Source organism: Ambystoma mexicanum, chromosome 2q, assembly GCF_040938575.1.
Source record: "Ambystoma mexicanum isolate Mex_15411 chromosome 2q, UKY_AmexF1_1, whole genome shotgun sequence".
NCBI lineage: Eukaryota > Metazoa > Chordata > Amphibia > Caudata > Ambystomatidae > Ambystoma > Ambystoma mexicanum.
In genome coordinates this window covers 366,009,885-366,031,789 of record NC_090924.1, presented here as the reverse complement: position 1 = coordinate 366,031,789, position 21,905 = coordinate 366,009,885, and the positions used below count along the sequence as shown (strand labels likewise).

Here is a 21,905-nt window from a genome sequence, read left to right as displayed (position 1 = left end):
ATGACTCCCCCAGTGTGAGGTGGAACGGATTGTAGCCTCTCACGTAAACAGAGTAAATTGGTGCTTCTGCAGCACCAAACGCAGAATTCTCAATACTTTGCAGCTGATTTAAGCTATATGACTGCCGTATCTGCCAGCAGAAGGTGCAGAGTACGTCCCAGGCAAGCCAGGTGGTATTGAACTTATGGAGTAATAAAGAGCTGAGGAAGCTGCAGTTGAGATGTCTGTTGCCGTGGCCCGCTAGGTCTAAGATCCACTCAAAAGCCGGTGCCACCTACTCGTGGTGCCCTCTCCTCATTGCGCGGGGTTTAGGCAGGTCGTGATTGCCTGCGGCAGGTGGTCTTCATCTTGCGCACTCGGTGGAGCCCCTCTGTTTATTCACCTCCTAAGTCCCGCTTCCCAGTTTGCTTTTATTGTAGAAGTAGCAGCACAGATATGGGTTGAAGTACACGTGGGACCGTAGTGTCACCCCACAGCAGGCACCGGAATATGATGGTAGCCGTTCCCCGTCTCATCGCGCACGGGGGAGCCCACTCCACGAGGACACTGCCTGTAGTGGCAGCAGCGAGGGGTGCACACACCAGCCCAATCTTGCCGGGCAAGGCGTGCAGAGTCTCCACTATCCCAGCATTGCTGCAGGGTAGGAGTCGATACCCCCCCTTAGGTACTGGCTGCCCAGGGGTGAAGTCGCTTCCGCCAGGAGTAGGGTGCAGGGGGCCAGGTTCCTGCCAACGGAGTCCGATGAGAACCGCAGCCTGCCACAGCCACCAATCAGTCGCTGAAGGTCTGAGGTGTTCACTCGGAATCCCAAACGCAGTAGGGAGACCACGGTTGGTTTGTGTTGCACCAACTCTGCGAACCATAGTTCTGTGGACCATGAGAGCGGGGACCGCCACTCCGATCACGTGGCTGGGCCAATGCTGCCTGTAACACACTCCTCCGTTCTCCACAGGGTCTAGGAGATCCTCCGCACTCAAGCGACCCAGCCACCCTGCAATCCGCACCAGTGTTACGGTAATCAAAGGGGCAGAGGCGCTTCCCACTGGACGCGTCTCCACCAACCCCACCGGCACAGGTCTGCCAGAGGGGAGGACTCAGGGAGGGGTATATTCCACACTAGCTCAGTGGTCCGTTGGAAGCTCCTCCCTCCCTGCGGCCTCAAGAGCCACGCTCTCTCGTCAGGGGAGTTGCTGCATAGCACGGAAGTTGAAAGCGGGTCTCCCTCTGGGTCTATGCCGGCGTCCTGAATGTGTAGACAGCTCGGCTTCCCCGCCTCAAAAGTGCTCAACAAAGAGGCAGTCTCTGCACCAAGCCTTCAGCTAACGAAAATTCTGCATTTTAAGGTTTGAAATGGCACCAACAAGGATCATTAGTAGTTTGGAATGTCGCCCAGGACGGAGCTCCCCGTTCAGCCACCCATTTCATAGCTGCGTAACAGCCCCCCGTTATATTGGTTTTGAGCATATGTCACCAGTACGCAATTTACATCTCCTGATAAACATCAAAGTCAGTCCTGGCTAATGTACACCTGCTATATGTACGCGCACATTTTGCATCAAAGATGCACATTCAATCTATATATTAGTCATATATAGATACATCTTAAATTGTTAATATCTCAAAATGTCCCAAGTCGATTTTCAAAATAATTTTTCAGAGCACCAATTCCTGATGCAATCCAGTGGCATGCAAAAATTACAAAAATCCTTTTTTTCCTATAATAAAAAACCATGTTAATAGCTGTTCAAAACAATCAAAATAACAATTTTTTAAAAAATATGAAGCCTTACATGAAAAGTTTCCCATTTTTCATGCAGGGCCTGTTTTCTAGCAATGTTACTGTACAATTGTTTAAGATCTTTTCATGCAAGGGTTCAAAAGAGAAAAGTTATTTTCTGAAACTTCAGAGACAATTTTGTCTTGGATCCATGTATAGTTATGTGCCAGCCTCCCTTCCCTTCCTCTTTCCCCGCCGCCCAGAGATGCTTTCTTCTGACGTGCGTGTGCACTGGGGTGGCGGGTGGGAAAAGTGGCCTTAGTGCCGATCTGGGCTGAGAGAAACAGCATTGCAGCACTGCAGTCCTAGGAGATAAAGCATAGCTTTCCAAAAAAGACATCTTACATTAATAAAAGATATCTTGCAACTTCGTTTTTGGAGCAAATGAATATATATTGTGAAGGAAGAAGACTCAAGACTGGCGAGGATGGGATCAGTGATGCATTGAGCTCCGTTGTCCTCTCGACCAAAAGAAACCCTCCCGACAAGGCAATTTAATAAACATGACCTCCTAAACTCTACGCTCCAAACGGTGTCACTACCCTAAGAGACCATTCAGGGTGTTACGGCTCTGCCACTCTTTCTGCAGTTTACAGGGCAAGGCAGCCACACTGGTGTGACAGTGGGAAAGGATGTTCAACCTGTACATGGACGCATGAGTGGTGCAGGGGTTTCAGCAGCACAGAACAAGCCATGCTACTGGATAACCTGGGGGTAGAAGGCCACAGAACGTTTGAGAGCCCAGCCAAATTCCCAGCTGAAGGGGATACCGACAATCAAGATCTGTTCAATGACACCACGCGAAGCATGGACAAAAGATTGGGAACTAGAGAGAATGTCATGCTGCATAGACTCAACCTCTGAAAGAACACAGCAAGCATCGGAAACAATCGATTTTGTGAGGTAAAATACACTCCACGATTCCTTCACAATTTCCCCAACACTGCGTACTTTCAGCCGTGTTAAATCGACACAAGGACTAACTAATTCTAGTACTCCAGGATTACAATTTTTACTTATGTGGTACCATAGTTCCATACTGAGAACTCACTGGTTCTTCTCCAGTTCAGGCTTATATAGAAGAGTTACTGACAGCCACATATACACTTTTTTCTTACATCTGTATATAGATGTTTTGAGGAACTGCACACACCCCAATCAGTAAGCAATTCGTTTTTGAAAGCAAATGCTTTTTATCGCCCTATCCGCCTACATACTTAGTGACCTTTCACTTTTCTATGATGTTCAGATCATTCAAGTGTATCAAGTTTAGGGGAGTCAGCATGCAGAAGCTTATCGGACTAATTCTTAAATGTCACTCACCCATCCCTTGCAAAACCTAGAATCACATGCCATTTCAGTGTTACTCGAATTTTTGTAATGAGCTGTGAGGGGAAACCACCGCATAGTGCTTGGGGATCTTTGTCACCCAATATTGACAATGACTCACCCTTCTATCCTTTCACTCGACCCACATTTGGGACAGCACTCAACAAGGAGCAGTTATCCGCTAGCTAGACTACAATTGCAAAGGATGGGGATGTCTGTTAGGTGCACCATGGTTTGATAAGCAATTAGCACTGCAGTGTGTGGAGCATAACCTATCAAAAACCACTGGTCACCAATAAGTGTAATGACACAGAACTACCATAGATTAAAGCTGAATATAATAGCAACACAACCAAAAAAGTATTTACTTGAAGCAAAATGCCTCTCAATCTAATCCACTAGTCTGAACCTTTGCTCCATGCTTTGTTTCTTGTTCTTTCGCCAACCCGGCTGGTCAACAATCAAATTGGTATGTAATGATCACATATTCTCCGCACTCAATGTTACACTTTTTGTCAGACGTTTCTGTCTTATTTCTTGCCACAATTTGATGTAAGCTGTATATTCTTTCACATAATGTTGATTCATGTGATGATGTACTCGGTATGATACTTATGCAGGAAATGGCAGCCTTGAGGACGACCTATGGTCGAAACCCATGTTGGCTGCATTTAGACGCATACTACAGGACTTGAATAAATCGATCCGTAGAAAGGAAAAAGAAAAGGATTGGTTGTTGGAGGAACTTAAACAGAGAATAAGGACAACTGCAACTCGCTGTGGCAGCATTATGAAGCTGCTTGCCCTGCGCGAATCACCAACCCTATGCCAACTAAGATACAAGAGAAGATGCTGGTGGCAAACAAACAAAAAGCACGTTGCAAGAAGCATGCAACATTACACGAATGTCCAAATAAGCATCTACATGCAGAAAAGAATGTGAAAAGAATTGAAACTGGAATTTGGGTAACAGAAAGTACCCGCCAAGCAGATGATAGAGCCATGTAGAGTGGCCAGCAGATCTTTCGAGTGCCATCAATGCAGAGAAAGCGACCACAAAGCAAATGGCATGCCAGACACCACACATGCTCAGCCTGCATAAGAAAGAGCACTGCTGCAAAGCTTGCAGAGCTGTGCAGACAGTGAATGCTTCATCTGAACCCGAATGCTGCTAAAAGCAAATCAAATTCATGATCGGGTCTGAGCAAACCTCCCCATGAAGTACTCAAAACTGCATACAATCCGAATCTGTGCGGCTTCGACCTGCAGGCGTCCAATCTGGAATCTATGGGGAGGTGGGAGAGGAGGGGGTGGGGTGGCAACGGGCAAGATACCCTTACTAGGGTACGCACATCGACCACTGCAATTCAGGGCACAATCACCAAGGGGAAGGCGTATGCCACGAGCCATGGTTGGACTGGGGCATGAAATTGTCTCGGTCACTAATGAATAAGTGGCCCACAGTTGCAAATGCCAGTTCATTCCTTTTGTGACAGACTGAGTAGTACCCAAGGGGGGAGGTTTTTGATAAAATGTGATGTAAATTGTGCTTTTCAAAGAATAGCCATTCAGTAACACTGGTCAAAACTGCTTGCCGCATGGTGAAGTAACTTCTCAAACTGGCCCACATGGGACAAAAAACGGGCCCACTTCGACCCGAAAAATTGGCCCACATTAGCATTTTGTGTTTTTGGTTCTAGCATTGCGCTATAGGCCAGTCTGAGACTGCAAGTGCCCCCTCCTTGGTCTGGCATGAACAAAGTGCTCTTTTATGAAAGCGGAGCGGTGCGGTTTAGAGCAAGCATACGCAGTTGTTGTGGTGTGGCCCCTTTGACATAAATGCATTGCCCATTCAAGAAGACGAGTCATGACCTTTTCATGATGCTAATGTTAAGGTAGTTATACTGCTGCACTGTTGCCACCTGCGTGGTCTCTAGGCGCTCATGGCAGTTAAGGAAAGGGGCCTTGGCTTGCACATGCAGCAGCAGACCCACAGAGTGTTGCTTGGTGTCTGTGCCCTTTTTGTGGAGTTGTGTTCACTGTGTGATCACGGCTTTCAAAGTTGCTGCACTGCATCGGGTTGTGGGGAGGGGTGCGCAGGTAATGCTGCATGGGCTGCCTGCAAAGACACAACCGGACGCCATGGAGGTTTGCTGTAATCCACTTTATTGGCGGCGCACCGGGTGTGCTTACTTTACAAGCGGTCACCTTACCTGTCCATGCATCGCTGCGTCCGAATGTGCAACGTGGTGACTGCGTGTGATGCTACATCTCCCCCCAAAATAAATATCGTCCTACCCCATCTTCTCAATCCACCCTCGGGGTCTTTGAACTATGCAACAGGGTCTTCCTTGTCCAGGTGACCTTGCATTGTTTTCTTCCGGGTTTTCTCCTGTGCTCTTCTCTTTCTGGTTCATCATCATCAGCCGAGTATCCTGACCTTTCTCTGATATCTTCCTCCTCTTCACTCCATTGCTGAGTTACCTGATATGTGCCGTCCCCAGCCTTTCTGAAAAATGAACTGTTCCTTCTTGTGACCCATCCTTCTCTTTCCACCGTGATCATGGATCCCTTAATGTGGGAGACAGTTATGGGCCGCAAGTCGAATGGTGGCATGTCCGAGTTTGTACTTGTTGTACTAGTACTTGTCCCCCCACTGACAAATCTGCAGTCAGTGCCCTTCTTTTATCTGCATACTCCTTAACTTTCTCTTTTGCACATTCATCTCTTTGCCTTGCTTCCACCCCTGTTTCACTTTCTTCAATTTCATGATCCTCTTGAGGCACTCTCTAGCGCACAGGACGGCCAACCAGGAGTTCAGCTGGGCATTTTCGGCGTGTGGGTTGTGCGGCGTGTTACGGTAATCCCTTAGGAGTTGGCACAGGGCTTGTTCTATGGGCATGTTTGTGATGGTTGCAATGTGTATGGCCCTCTTGATGTTGGCCATAAAGCGTTCGACTACTTCATTTGCCTGTGGCCAGAGGGGAGTTACCTTACCTGTTTGGGGATTTTGCAAACTATCGGGGTTTCCAAAGGTCCTGCTGGTAAAAGGTGGACCATTATCCGACTTGACCACCTTCGGTACTCCAAATGCTGAATATATATGGTCCAGGCCTGGTATCAATGATGTGGCTGCTGTAGAGGCTACTACATCTGCCTCTGGGTATCTTGAGTGTTCATCCAGTACTACAAACGTGTATTCCCCTGACCTTAAAGACCCGAAGAAGTCTATTGCCTCTTACTCCCATACTCCTTTTGGAAGTTCGGACATGTGTAGTGGTTCCGGGGAATGCAGGGTTTTGCAGACCGAGGCAGATGTGGCAAGATTTTAGTGTCTTTTCAATAAATGTGTCCATTCCTGGGAACCATACCTTGCACCACAGCATGCGGTTTGTGGAGACTATTCCACGGTGACCCTCATGTGCTATGTCTATGGTTCGCTGATGGAGTGTTGCTGGTAGGATGATCCGGTCTCCTTTCAGTAGTAGGGATGATGGTGATCTGGATAGTTCTTTTGATTTTGCAAGTGTCTTGAACAGTTGTCCAACCATTGCCTGGTTCACTTGGATTGCCTCTCCAGCCGACTTCCATCTTCCATTATTAATGCAGGACGCCACTAGTGTGCGTGTTACATCTTCTGCCGTGCATTTTGCCATGCAAAAGGCTGATGGATGATGTAATGTATCTACCCATTTGCCCTTCCTCCTGATGTTGTGGATCCAGTGAGTGGATGTCGAGAGAAGAAATCCACTGGATTCTCTCAGCCTTCCCTGGTTTGTGGAGTATGGCAAACTTGTATTCTTGGAGGCATAACCACCATCTTGCTATTCTCTTGGTGGCATTTGGGCGGTCGGCTTCCCATATATCGTGATGAAAGCCTGGTGGTCAGTGATGATCATGAAGGGTTTTCCATATAAGAACAGGTGGAAATGTTCACATGGCCACGTGTTTACTGTGAGTTCAGTTTTTAGGATGGGGTCAAAGTAGGACATGCACACGGCTGCAGACATGTCTCTTATGGTATCGAAAGCCGCCTGCTGGACGGGGCCCCATTCAAAATTCTTATCTTTTTTCGTGATCGCCCGAAGCAACGCACTGGTGGTGGCGAAATCTGGGAGATATCTGGTGCAATAACTCGCTAGACCCAAAAATGATCTTACTTGTGCTATGTTCGCGGGTTGGTGTGCTTCTGTTAGTGACCGGATCTTGTCTGGTTCATGTTGAATTCCTTTTTGAGAGAAAATGTGGCCAAAGAATTTGAGGGTGTTCTTGTTGAAGTCACATAACTCTTAATTCAGAGTCATGTTGGCGTCATTTGATGCCGCGCACACCTTCACCAGCGTGGCATTGTGGGTTTCCTGGGAGTATCCGAAGATCAAAATGTTGTTGCTATAGTTGATGCAATGCGGTATGTGATGGATGATCCTGCTTATCTCCTCTTAAAAAATGCCTGCCGCGGATGAGTACCCGAAACTCAAGCGTTCATAACGAAAAGCCCTAGGTGTGTGGTGAATGTTGTTATGTAACACGACTCTTGGCTGAGTTCGATCTGATGGTATCCTTTATTCCAATCTAGGTAGGAAAATACTTTGGCTCTATTGAGAAGATGCATCATGTCAGTGATGCAGGGTGATTTATGATGTTCTCTCAGGATCGTTTGATTGGGGGCTCGCATGTCGACGCAGAGTCTTATTTGTCTGTCTGTGCTCTTTTTGGGTACTGGGACGACAGGTGAAACCCATGGTGTGGGCTCTGATGCAGCCTCTTTAATGTCCCCTTCCATTAGCGCCAACAGTTCCTTTTCAACTTGATGCTGAATATTGAACGGGATCCCTCTGAATTGCTGTGCAATGGGCTCCACAGATGGATCAATGTGCAGCTTTATTTTATTTTTCGGCCTTTGAGTTTTCCAATGCCCTTGAACAGACGTGGAAAGTTTGCCGCCACTTGGGCTGCCAGCGACATGTACTTTCCTGCCATAATTTGGCCATTCAAGGCCATTTAGACTGCCCACTTGAAAAGTTGCAGCTGGTTGCAGCCTCTGTCGCCAGAATGTGCACTGTTATGTGATCATGTTTGTCTTTGTGGTGGCACGAGGTTTTAAATGCGCCCAGTCATGAAAGTTTGTTTTTAGCGCCGTATGCGTAGATTGCTACTTGTGTATTTCGTAGTCTCTGCTGTTGAGTTTCAGGTATTCAGAGTCTGGCCTAGCATTGATTGTGGCATCCACTAGGAACTCAAATTCTTGATTTTGAATGGGCAGCGATAGTGTTGGACTGTGTCCTGTTTCGGTTGGATTTCCTAGGGCATAAAGGTACCCTTATTTTCGTCTATCCGTGCTGGAATGAGATTCTGACTTGCTGATGGATGGCATGGATGTATAGAGTCTGTGGATCCTACTTTGACCTTTTTGGCGTCCTTCTGGTGATGGCGAGTGTTTTTCTCTAGTGTGGCGTCCCTCCTTGTGATGTTGTCTGTCGAGCCCGTTTGACCTCTCCTCCCTTTGGTGTCTGGGCGGGCTTGTGTGTCGGTTTGGTCCTTGCTCTGATAAGTTAACCTTCATTGCTTTTGGATTTTGACACATGGCTCAATAGTGGTCTTCACCACCACAGGCCGAACATATTTGACCAATGATCTGTCCTGGGAAAGGTCATATCCGCATCGGACACACTGTTTTTCGTGCATCGGGTCATGTAGTGTGAGGGGTTGTGCCATTATCTTGCTTAGTCCTTCTTTGATATTTGGGGTGGTGATGTGTGTCTTGCTCAATGTAGAGATTTGGAGGTCCAGAGCGGAGTACATTCTTGCCAACACAAGAATTTCTGCTAGTGTGTGCGGCACCTGTAGCAGTTTCTTTTTTAGTACCATCATTTCACAGCCCTTAATTACTTGGGATTTTATGGCCTCCTCATTGTTATATAATTGGAATTCGCTATGTTTCATTATTGCCCTTAGGTGCGTTACAAATTTGTCCACCCTCTCCCCTGGTAGCTGTGTTGTGGTATGAAATACATGTCTTTCATAGTCGACATTTTGGTGTGTGGTGAAGTGTTCTTTTAATATTTTCTTCAGCTCATAACATTTGTACTCCACATCCTCTGGCAATTCAAAAATAATGTCTCGGACCTCCGGGCCAGCTGTGACGGTGAGCAGGCCAATGATGCGTTTATCTTCTTGTAGCCCCACTATATCAAGATACGCGTCAGACTCTTTCATCCACCTGGTCCATCTTGGACCCACGCTGGTGGTGTCTATTGTGTCAAAAGGCATGATTGAGGGCACTGGGAACACATCCCTCCCTTTCCGGCCTTGGGCGTGGACTGGCGCTGCCTGATCCTGGTTCTGTGAGGGAATCGGACATAATGCCTTAATGCTGTGCTTACTCTGTATGTGCTGGCACGTGTAGCACGATCCGCTAAGGCCACCCATTTTGTAGCTGTGGTGGGTGTGTGCCCCTTGCACTGATCCTTTCACCAATATGTGGTGTCCCTCTTCTCCCATTCCTCACGTGCGCTCTGGCTGTGGTTCTGGTGTCTTTGGTGCACTTTGCACTCAACTGTGGGCCTCACAGGCCTTGCTGGCGAGTTTCTCCTCCTGGTCCGGAGCACCGCCGTGCCGACCTGCCCTCCTTCCGTCTTTCTCTTATGCCGGGAACAGAGCCGCTCATTAACAGGCAGCGATCTTTCCGCTGTAGCTGAGCAGCGTGGGTTTGTCCCTCGTCGCCAGTAAACTGTCTTTTTTAGTGGGAAGTGGCGCGCAGGTAACGCTGCGCGGGCTGCGAGAAAAGACAACTGGTTTGCTGTAATCTACTTTATTGGCGCGCCGCGCATGCTTACTTTACAGGCGGTCCCCTGACCTTGAGTCCACGCATCACTGTGTCTCAAGGTGGTGACTGCATGCAATGCTACAATTGCCTTGGCCCATGTGCCCACGAGGCCAGGTGTTGTGCATGCTGGGTGCTCTCCCACAGTGTGCAGGATCGGGCGCCCCCGACCCTATCAGGGTGTCCCTCCCCTGTTACCTTGGTGCTGCGGACCATGCAGCACAGCTGGTCCCTGTTGGGTTTCCCCAGCAACTACTTGTCTGGCCCGGGTGCCCCGAGCCAGGACATAACATTTGAAAGGAGTGGGTTTGAAACCCTGTGCTCACATTATTGATAGCGACACCCGCTGCCGGGAAGAAGTTGTGGCATGCCAAGGACTAAAGCCCAATTGTGGACAAACATTGCTGTTTAGTGCACACACATCATAGGAAAGCAACATATATATATATATTTGTATAGAATCATATTTAAGAACTTTGCAATTTCGTAAAGTTTCCAAAGTTTTTCAGCAAACCTTCGTAGTGTGCAAAGGCGAAGTCGCGCTCGGTCATCCACTCCGAGGCTGGAGACAGTATTTCAAGCCAGGTTAGTTCAGCGTTTTCTGATTGATACAAAACCAGTTTTGATGCATGCGCTGTGAGATTGTTTGCAGAGTTATGTACGAAGGCCGGCTGCTTGGTGCGTCTGCTGCGTTGAGCGACACAGACGTCATCACGTCCTTGGCCCACAGACGACAGTCGCAATTGATAAGGAGGAAAGCCCTGTGTCTTCAGTAGCTATTGAAATGGACTGCAGTGGCGGCTGAGCCTTGTGGTAGATAGAACATGTAGATAGCCATTTTGAAGAAAGGATTTGTGCCACCATTTGGTCGACCCTTGTAATTTCGGAGAGCTGCATAAGCAGGATGTTTTTGGTCGACTGTGTGAACAAGCCAAGGCAGCACACTGGTCCAGAAGGATGGTCGCAGCTTTGTCTGCACAAAACGTCAATTTAATAGCAAAATGCCAACTTCAAATTGACGGCCCTAGTTGGATGACGGTGGTACTTGGGGCGGAGGAAATGGGGGAGACAGATGAAGCACAGGGTGACTTCCAGGGACGTCATTTCACCAAAATGGCAGGGGTAGCGGAAGTGACATCACACGACCCTTGACCACCTAATGACATCACAGGAAGTGATGTCATTTGACCCGCCCCAAAGTGATATCGCGGTATATCGTGGTAGCGATGGAACACGACATTTCACCCATTGACAAAACAGGAAGTGGCATCGCATAGCATTGTACACTACGAAAAATATAGTTACGATATCACTATGTGATGTACATTTCATACAAGAATGGATCGCCATATGTATCATTAAGATCAGTGTGTGTAGGCCCAAGTTACCAAATGACTTTGCATGCAAGCAGATGTCCATGACCAAATGATAATGATGTGTTATTATATAACACTTACGCATAAGCACTTTATATAGAAAAAATATACACCCAATATCACCCAACATGTGTTGGTACTCATTTATCAACCCCAGAAGGATGAAAGGCTGAGTGAGGCGTTTAAAAACAGGCTAAATCAGTGACTCGCCCCCTGAAGTGTGCCTGAAATAAACATTTAATGAGCCTAGCAATTATTGTATAGAATTCCGGAAAGATACATTATTCGGTATTCCTATTCTTTCTTATTTAGGGTCAGGGCTGAAAGTGTTAGGCTTGTGGCACTCCTGTTCTTATTTTTCTTCTTTTTTTTTTAAGGTGCCTGAACAAGAAAGCCAGCCACCCTAGAAGTAAAGAGCCACAGGTCAGGAGCCTGCAAAAAAAAAGCCTTTCAGTAATGGGGGTTTGAAATACAAAATTCCCCAAAGCATTCACATTTTTCTGTCTGACTTCCCAAAATAGACCAAAGCAAGGGGTGGGGGGTCTCAAAAACAAAGCGATAAATCAATCTTTTTTTTTATTAAACCAAAGGTTGGGGCAAAATTATATTATTGATCAGTGTAATTATTTTGTGAAGTGAAATTGGCAGAAAGTGTACAATTGTGATTGTGTTCTTTTTAGCTCACATTTGTGATTTATTTATTCTGAGAGAAGTTGATTGTGTTGTGCCACGGATAAAGTGGTGTTTCGATATTTCTGTGCTAATTTCTATTACTGTTAATTTAAATAAATACCAATATATTTCCCGTACACCGGCCTGTTCTTGGCTCATTGTTAGCTCAGGGGAGAGGGATCCAAAGGGCATGATATGTGCCTGAGATAGGGCTAAAAGAAATGTGTTAAATAGTTGGTTGTATAACCACTTGAGTGGGGAGGGAAGAAACTCCCTGTTTTGAGGGTGGCTTCTCAATAAACCGTTACTGAAAGAATATAGTATAGATGAATGAAGGACGAGTGGAGTCAAAGGAGGGTAAGACAAAAACAGAGGAGGTGAAAGAAGAGGGCAAGAACAAGGAGGATAGAGTGAAAGATAGAGGAGGAGGGAGTGGCCAGAGAGGAGAAGGGCCGACAAATATAGAGGGGAATCTATAGTGTGATAGAAAAAGAGTGATGCAGCGGAGGAAAAGGTCGAGAAAGGGGTAGAAGAGGGAGAAAGAACATAGAAGAGACTTGAGCAGGAACGTGCTGAGTTGCAGAGCAGCAAGGATGTCAGAAAGTGGGAAAAAGTTAACAACCAGATGATCCAACGGGAGGAGGGAGAGAGGCCAGGAGGAACTAGATGGCAGAGCAAATGGAGAGATAAGGAAAAAACAAAACAGAGGAGAGGAGGAGGAAAGGAGTGAAGGAAGGAGGGAAAATGGAGAAAGCGCTAAAACCTCAGCACTGTACAGTATCTTTTAGTGGTCTTGGGAAGACATGAGGCTATGACTTACGACCTGCACGAATAACCACCTAAACGTGATGCACACTTCAAGCGGGGCAGAGTTGGTTATTTCAAAGTCAAACACCATCAAAGGACTCTGATGCCTAACCCCTGTCCAGGTGACCCGAGGCACAGGGGTGGTGGTGCGAGGTATTCTACTAGTCCAGGTGGACCAACACAACATCCTGACAAATCCAGCCCAACACAAGAAAGAATCGACAAGGTGCCAACAATACATTTCTGGGAACTCTAAAAGATTGCGTGTGACTGCTGTCGAGAAGGCAGAGTTATTTAAGGGGGAGGGAGGGGAAGGAATGAGAACACACTCCTCCTTAGGGAAGCTGGCCCACTTGCATCTGTTTCAGAACCTGCACCTTTCTTCAAGAGTTCTGCTGGTCACACGGGCGCGACACCACTTAGAATCTTGGCAACACTCATGACTCAAACTTCTAGGCTGCACACAACTGCCTTACTCGCTATCCCACAAACAACCGCATGTCTCTTTTTGCATGGCCACACTGAATGACGGCACCAGAATGGTAAAGGTGCACTATAAGGCTACTTAATATTATATTGCATTATATATAGATGGTGTCATTTCCCTGTACAGAATGTGCATAAGAGGTTGTGGTATACAAGGAATGTATACTCCACCTGTACATTTAGTACTGATGTGTTGATGTACACAGTGAATATCATGACCTACATTGTCTAATTAAAAATAGGGTGTACAAAGTGAATGCATCACGGCCCTGTACATTATGTAAGACAAGCTGCTCTACAGAGTGAATAAATTATGATCCTTCACATCAGGCCCGGCTCCAGGCATTTTCATCTGGGTGGGCCAGGGTTGTGATCAGGCTGGGGGGATACATTCCATTGGGTGTGGCTCTAGGAGTACCCTAAACAAAGTGCTGGCATTGATCCAGATTTCCCAGCTCCGAAATCCAGCAAAAAATGTCTTCCCAGATGTGCAAAAATACATTTGCACCCCTCTATAAAAAAAACTGTACATAGCAAAAGAGAAGCAAAGGAAACAGTGTTGCAATGTCAATTTACCCATCTTCCCTTCCCATCTGCTCTCCCCTTTCTGTTATATCTGATCCTCCTTCACCTTCCACCGTTCAGTCGCCTCCCTTCAGCTGCCCCAACCACTGTTCCCATTTACCTCCCATCCCACCTATTCACACCAGCACGCAGCATGCCTTTCCTGTACTAGCTTGGGAGAATTTAGGGTGATGCTGCCGCCTCCTCCTCCTCCTCTGAGAAGGCTGAGCAGTGAGGCCCCCAGTCTTTGTACCATCTCAGATGGTGTCCGCCCAACAATACCTTCGTTAGCACTGTGGCTACTCCCAGCAGGCCCCGGAGGAGATGCTTGTGGTCCCTCCATCCTGTTGTGAAAGATAGACCCCCACACAGAATACTGAAGCAAGAAATAGGAGACCGTTTCCTACAAAATTTCAAACTTCTTTAAATTTCAAGAACATACCATGCCCAATCAATACAGGTAGTCTTGTTGATCTTCACAATATTTAGAGCACAACAACAGATCTTCCAATAACATATACATGTATACAATCCTCCCTTCATCCACCCATTCCACAACCTCCTCCTCTCTCCTTTCAAACCGAACCCATACAGTAGTCCCATTCTGAATGTCTCCCATCAATGGTTCATTTCCAAAATTACATTTTAAACACAAAATGTTATTTTTTGTTGCATTTTTGCAGCACATTTTAATTTAGTTGAGAGCGCAGGGGAGTGCTAGGACTGTAAGGGCTGCATCAGGAGGCAGACAGTGCTGGTTGAGGGGTTTGCGGCGTCCTAGTATCGCTCCTGGTGGGGCATGCCCCTGTACATCATTGTCTGGTACAAACTGGTTATAATATGCAATTGTCCATGACAACTCTTTGTTTGATGTGTTTTCTTTGATTTGCTATTGAATGACACAATTGTGTTCAATAAATGTGGCCCAGATATTTTCAAAGTTAGATATGCGTGTGTCCTAATCCCTGTGTGCTGCCCATCTATTAACCATGAGTGAGGCTTTTTGGAATAGCTTATAATGTGAACTCAATCACTTCTAGGGGCACCTAATGTTAACAGATAAGGCATAGTGAAATTAAAAAATATGCCCAGGATCACACACTTTGGTCAAGTGGTAAAACCATAATTTGAGCCTAGCCTGAAATTTAGATACTTGGCCACACATCTTCCAAGGTCAAGTTGGTAAAAATATGTGTTGAAGTTTGGCTTTGAATACCTAAAAAATAAATACTAAATTGTATACAGATTACTTTAAAAATGCACAAGTCACATGATTAACCAACCTGATAATGTATTCATCATTGTAGAAAAAAGTTGATGAAATGATTAAGGGGACATTTTGTTTTGAATCATAAATTGCACAGATTGGAAATCTCCTGTTTGCACTTTTTTTGCAAAAGGGGCATTCATTAATTTGAATTGTTTACACCAAGTACTGGAAGAGTAAAGAGTAAAACACAGGCGAAAATCGCCTTTTGCTCTTTACTTTACCACTACGTGTCTGGAAAAGTGTAAATCACTTGCACAATTAACGATTGTGGGAGCCATCCACAATGGATTCCTTTGAACTCCACTTTTTCCAGGTGTAAAAGTCAGGCAGGTCCCATAGGAATCTATTGGTTTTCCGGGGACGTAAAAATACATGCTGGTGGAAAACCAATCGGATTTGGCAGGGGGACCTTGTTAAGTCCAATCTGCTCTCCAACTTCATCTGTGAAATCATACATAAACCTGCAGCTCATAAAAACTGGAGCTACATGCATTTAGCGCCATTTCTACTCCGCTTGACCTGGAATAATTTACCGTCATAGGGGATAATCCCCTATGCCTGTAGCTTTATTGTCCTCATCCAGAATGGAAGCCTACAAGCTCTAGCATAGCAATTATTGAGAATTTACAAAAAATCTCATACAGACACAAAGTGAAATGAAATGCATGACAAGGTTATTTTTTCACACAGCTTGTTCTGTATCCCATTACTTACTAATCACCCAACAATCACACTTAAATAGCTTCTTAAAACCCTATATAATGTTTTTTAAAGTGCCTCAGCAATTCTCACTGCCTTTTCTCATCTATAATCACTTCCGGTTGTAAATAATCTGCTTCTGAGACACGATAAAAATATAAGATTGTAGGTAGGGCCTGATCAGCCCTGCTGTTTGTATTTGAGGGGAAAGAGTAGAGCAGGGGGCATTGGCATTTGTTCCTTGTCCAATCCGGCATTGGCATTTGTCCCTTGTCCAATCCACCTCTGATTGCACTCTTTAGAAAATATTTAAATACTGCTTTTTAGTTATAAAAGATGTACACCCTTTATACTTTGCCCGCTACATTATGGAAAACGCTCTTCCTTTTTGTTATTTTACGGGTGTTCATGTTTCATTTCCGGCACTGCCTAAATACCCAGCACCCATACTTTCCACACAAATCCCACAACACACATGATATATTCTGTTTGCATGCAAACTCTGAAGTTACTCAATCAGAATGAGGTTATCAAGACAGTGCTTATCAGTTTGAATAATGAAAAGCTCTGTCAGAGTAGACTAGGCTTCCAAACCAAGATACATTCTATTTAGGTCAGTGCCCCACTGGTAAGTATGCATGAGAAGATCTGAAACTGGTCAATACTTGCCATCCGAGCCTTTTCAATTTCAGTTAGGGCCTTGTTGGACCAGCTCAGTGCAGTGCATCTTGATTCCGTAGGCGTAGCAAGCAAAACACCCACATCTGGGCATATACCCATTCACTTCAGGAGACAAATGGAAGCCAACATGCTTTTGATTAGGCATGGATGGGCATTTGCCAGGCACTGCTATAAGGGCATTACCTGGCCATAGGATGGGAGCAGCTGGAAAATGGTGCCGGTAACTAGGCATATGATGCCATGGCCTGGCAAATGTTTGCTAATACCTATACGCAAGCCAACACTGCTGGCTTTGTGATTGCTTGTTTAAGACAGTTCAGTGCAAATCACAGAAGCATTGACACATATATTGCTTATACAATCAACTGGCTGAAGACACACATTAAAATAATTGTACTACAGCAGAAGCTAATTTACAGAGGCAATAAAATAATGAAACACTCAAAAGAAGGCTTAGATATAACACTGGCAGGCCCTATACAGCAACATGTTTGGGGTTACTTTGTGATAGAGCTTGCTCAAAGAGTTCTAGAAACTTGAGGCATTGACATAGCCATGGCTAGCCGTTAGGTGGGTTAATGACCAGACACACTGGTAGGATATGGGTTTCTCCTCACATTTTATTGCCATGCTATCTGTGTTCCACAGCATGCATTCTGGTTGTACCGAATAGGTAAAAAGTCTCTGAATCAATTATAACCACCGTCATTGCCCTGGCCAGGCTTCCATACCATTATTTGCACATCAGCCTTGGCCCTGTCACTAATGTCAGAAGCCCTTCCCAAACTGCTAAACCACAGGGCCTAAACATTCATATGGTTGCTTGTGTTCCAGTGCAGATGGAACACGGCCTAGCAATTGAGATTGAACTGCACCTTTTGGTGGCAGCACCAAAAGTAATTTACTAATGGCTTGTCCCCTTCTCTAATCGCACAGACATACTACAGACTTATGGCATGGAAAGTTGTGCAGAGCAATGGTAGTGGTAATATTTAATTCAAAGCCTTGCATTTATCACTTTTTGATTTTACTATACGCTCCCCGCCAGAATTACATTTTTGTTACTACCAACCTTATCTTTTTACTTATACTCAAGTAGTTAATGCAGCAGAATATATACTTTGAATGTAATTTGTAAGGGCCCCCAGTCAGTTGACGCACCTTCTGCAGAAATCTGTGTTCAAGCAACTTTACCTGTCATTTGTTGTTTGATATAGTTAACCATTTTAGTAAGCGTGATCTGAATAACCACTATATTCCCACAAAAAATAAACATACTTTAAATTACAGAAACCACAATGGTGATTTTAGGTTTGAGAACATAGTTGTAGGCAGCCTGCTTGAATAAGTGTGAGGTGTGAATGGTCCACCTTCTCCCTCATTTGTACTTTCATGGCTGTGGGGCATAAATAATTGTCATAGGCAAGGAAACAAATCATGGCCAAACCTCCTGCAATTCAGCCTCTCAGAATGATGTCTCTGAGGTTGCTGCTGAATATTTAGAGTGACATCCACACCTCACTCCCTCGGTTACAAATGGTGTATAACACCACTGACATGGCCTCCTTTCTAGTGGAGGCCAGAGGCTGGCACTTGGGGAGGGGGCTGGCTCCCCTAATCCCCCCTGCTGGAGCCGGGCCTGCGTTCACATTGCGTACATTACAGGTTGGTGAACACACGACATGTATATGTACCTGTAAATTCTGGACACATCCGATTTTCTAATCGTGTGCATTCACTAGTTAACTACTTTGATGTACACATAATATAAATGCCAACTTGTTTTGGACACGTTGTGCACAACCTGGATGCCGTGTACTGTTCCTCCGTTAGCTCACATTGTGCACACATCAGACTGCTCTGAAATGCACAGAACATGCACTGTGACCCAAACACTGTGCACATACCTAGTTGCTGCAAAGAAAGCCTGCATGGCAATTGAACATCGTGTAAAGGGCCATCAATGAACATTTGAAAGTGGGGATCCCAGGAAGAATTAATGGACCCATGGACTAAGAATGTTACTTTACCCCCAGTGGTACAACATCCCCTCCTTACAGGGGCAGAATGGCTTCACGGGGGAGGGGTTCACGGCACAACCGCCTTAAAATATTCTCACTTGTCCCCATGAGACAAGATGCATGAATGTGACTGGGCCCACCACACAAACTCACACTCGATACCAAAAATACACACCTCATGGCATGCGCAGGCTGGGTTTCACTGAACACCATGCCCCCGAAAACACCTACGAGCTTAGCTGCACACACAGCCAGGTGTATTCCGATCTGTGTGCAACAACATTGCAGCAACAGCAATCTTGCTTCCTACCCCCAGAAGACCTTAAATCCACCCCGCGCTACCGGGTCCATGTAATAATAATGTCCCTGCAAAAATGTCTTCTGACAAAAATGTTGCAGTTTTTTGCAGACATTATTACATTGAACGGGGACACCCCCGCAACCCTCGATTTTTTTTTTTAACAGGGGGCGCAGGGGACCTCCCCCGCAACCCGTCCCCATACAGAAGGTCACCATATATAATGTTGCCAATGGCTTTTCCTGGGGACATTATGTGTGGGGACATTATTACCCAATACCGTGCTACCAGGCAGGCTTAGAAAGACTCAAATGACGGTATTACGGAGGCAGGGCATGCTGTGGCACGTGCTACAGGTCACACTGCACATGCTTCCGCAGTCACAACAGAGCCACTCATTTAATTGTTCCGGAAGGACCAAAGAAATATCCCTATTCGAACAATAATTCTGCCACGTTCTAGACCTGAACGTCGCATGACAAATACAGCAGTTTTTGACCTACCCCACTCTAGGGAGAAAGGGTGGGGCGGAGCAGAGGAGCGAAACATGCCCAGAAAATGAAATGAAGCCGTTGGCTGCTGTTTTTGACCATATACCACCCATCCAGAGCTCCCCCACATTCCCTCACTAGGATGGGGTGACCTCACAGGGCCTGGGCCCTGCTCGAACATTCTCAAACCACGACGACCCGGCTTGAATCCACAAACCAGGTTCACGGGGCTAGTGCTAGCCATGGCCATTAATGGGTGCCCCAGACTAACTGGCCACTGGCCACGGCCATAGGGCGTGCCCAGAGGCCACTGCGAGTGGGAAGGACAAAGTCCACAGTGTCCAGACACCGGGCCCAACATAAAGATGTAGATCCCAATAATGAAAACGTGGTCACAATAGGCAGCCCTGATCGCAGCGTGCTAAGATGGGTCACACAATGCCACACAGATCACAGTTTTCACACGTGGATCTTCATGGACACACAAGCATCACAAAAAGATGACATAAGTCGCTATACGCATACCTGATCACAGCATGGGAACACGGATCTCAAAAGATAAACACTGGCACATGTGCCGATATGCAGACATGGATCACACATGCACACATGGATCACGATATTGACACCGAGATCATAGTATGTGCTCTCACAGGCAGACGCATATGACAATATGGAAAAAACAGGTAAACATGAATAACACTGTGCACACACCGCTTACAGTTTGCATACATGTAAGCGTAGGCCCCGTAGTACGCGGTGGACCATAGGCATATCAGGGATGTCATACCATGCGCGCATAGGACACAATACGCATACTTCTCACCTTTTGACTGTGATGTTTGGCGAGGAGTCCTTCTCATAGGATAATACGTGGAAAATCCAATCCTGCGGAAAAGAGCAGGGTACTTTAACCACATGGTTGTTTCAGGGGAATATTGCAAGTTTACATTACTCTCACTGGAAGGAAATTCGCTCCCACTGATCCAATGCAAGGCGGCCCCAAACTTCCAACCGCTCCCGTTAAAGGAGCCCCCTTGCTGCACTTCCCAGAGGGCCCAGAGGACCAACAGGCAAACCACCCAGTTTACAGAGATTGTGTGCTCGCAACAAACATTTCACAAATGCCTCACCATTTCTGAACGCTCACTTAAGGTGCAAAATGTATTGCTGTATCCATGTGCCATTCATTTGAATTGGTCTGAAGGACAACCCAACGTCAATGTTTGATATCTGATGTCCACGCACTACAGAAGAATTAGATGCAGGAATGCCATCTTCCAGAGCATGCTTAAAACTGGAGGGCGGGCTCAGGGTGCATCGAACACCAATAATTGAATTTTTGAAGTTTAGAATTTCCATTACTTAAGCAGTGACGCCACAGAATCTATAGATTTGTGCCAGAAATATTCGCTTTTCTTGCGGCTACATCATAAAAATCAATGTCACCATATCCTGGGCTGCCGGTGTAGGCACCGTGTCTGCAGCACTCTGTACAGGACAAGGTGTAGCTTCCAACTTCCAGTGTTTGGCAGGCATGCCCTGTGAATTGCTGGGGAGAAACAAGCATCTGCAACTAAACACTGCAGCATGCAGCAACTGCTGCATGTCGCTCCAGTGGGCAAGGACCATGCACCGCTGCACTAAACCCTCACTGAAGGCAGGGACCATCTCACTGCACCCTGTAGGTGGAAAACACCACAGCACTGTATTAGTTAGGGGCAATGACCCTTCTCTGGCATCCTCCGCCGGTAAGATAGCTCAGCGGGTTGAGCGCTCGCTGCTGCGATCTGCAGGTTACAGGTTCGAATCCCAGCAAGGCCAGCTCAGCCTTTCATCCTTCTGAGGTCGATAAATGAGTACCAATTTCGGTTGGGTGATATTGTATGTAAATATGTGCTCTGTAAAGCGCTTTGGATTAAGGCGCTATATAAATAACACATCATTATCATTCTGAGCGTGGGACTACAGCCCAAGCCTACTTGTGGGGAAGTATGGTATGTTACCTTATATTTCTAAACTGCCTCCATCCTGCAACGTGTAGTGGCGCTGGAGAGCTGTAGGAAGCTTGGTCTGAAAAGACGACAGAGGAGCAGTGAACGCAACCGGAATCGTAATTTAGGAGGCAGTGTACAGAAAGCAGACATGTCTGCTGTGGAGGAATCCAAAGCCGCAGAGTGGAGAGGCAAAGACGTATGGAAGATGACCATGACAAGTGGACCACATCTTCTTTGTGCGACTGTGATGTGAAGCTATGGGGTGCAGCTCTAATGGAGTAAAGTAGCAGGAATGACAAGTGAAATAACTCCCAGGGCAGCTCTGTACAGATGAGGGCTCTGCTATACTTTACATGGAATGGACATGCTTGCGATTGAGACCACGGTGGACTGGAAACCCAAGGAGGCCCCATATTACACATGTTGAGCAAGCCCAATCCTTTTCCTATGAGAAAATAGATAACCACACAAGGGAGGGCCGGGGGGGTGCGGGTGGGGGGAAATCTCCAGAGTTCCATTTGGGCCAGCCCACCCCTCGGTAGAGACTGTGTGGCAGCTGAACCAAAATGTTCATGGGAGCCAGCACCGCTACATGCAGCACAGTGAATCATATG

At 46.2% G+C, this 21,905-nt stretch overlaps 1 protein-coding gene across 2 annotated transcripts in view; it reads right to left on the bottom strand.

The window, feature by feature from the left end:
* Positions 1-21,905, bottom strand: part of SCNN1B (sodium channel epithelial 1 subunit beta) — a 449,291-nt gene that overhangs the window by 73,303 nt on the left and 354,083 nt on the right. For both annotated transcript variants that reach the window (XM_069647395.1, XM_069647396.1), the window contains exon 11: positions 20,121-20,182. In XM_069647395.1, the coding sequence (XP_069503496.1) occupies positions 20,121-20,182 (62 nt within the window). The remainder of the gene's footprint in view (positions 1-20,120; positions 20,183-21,905) is intronic.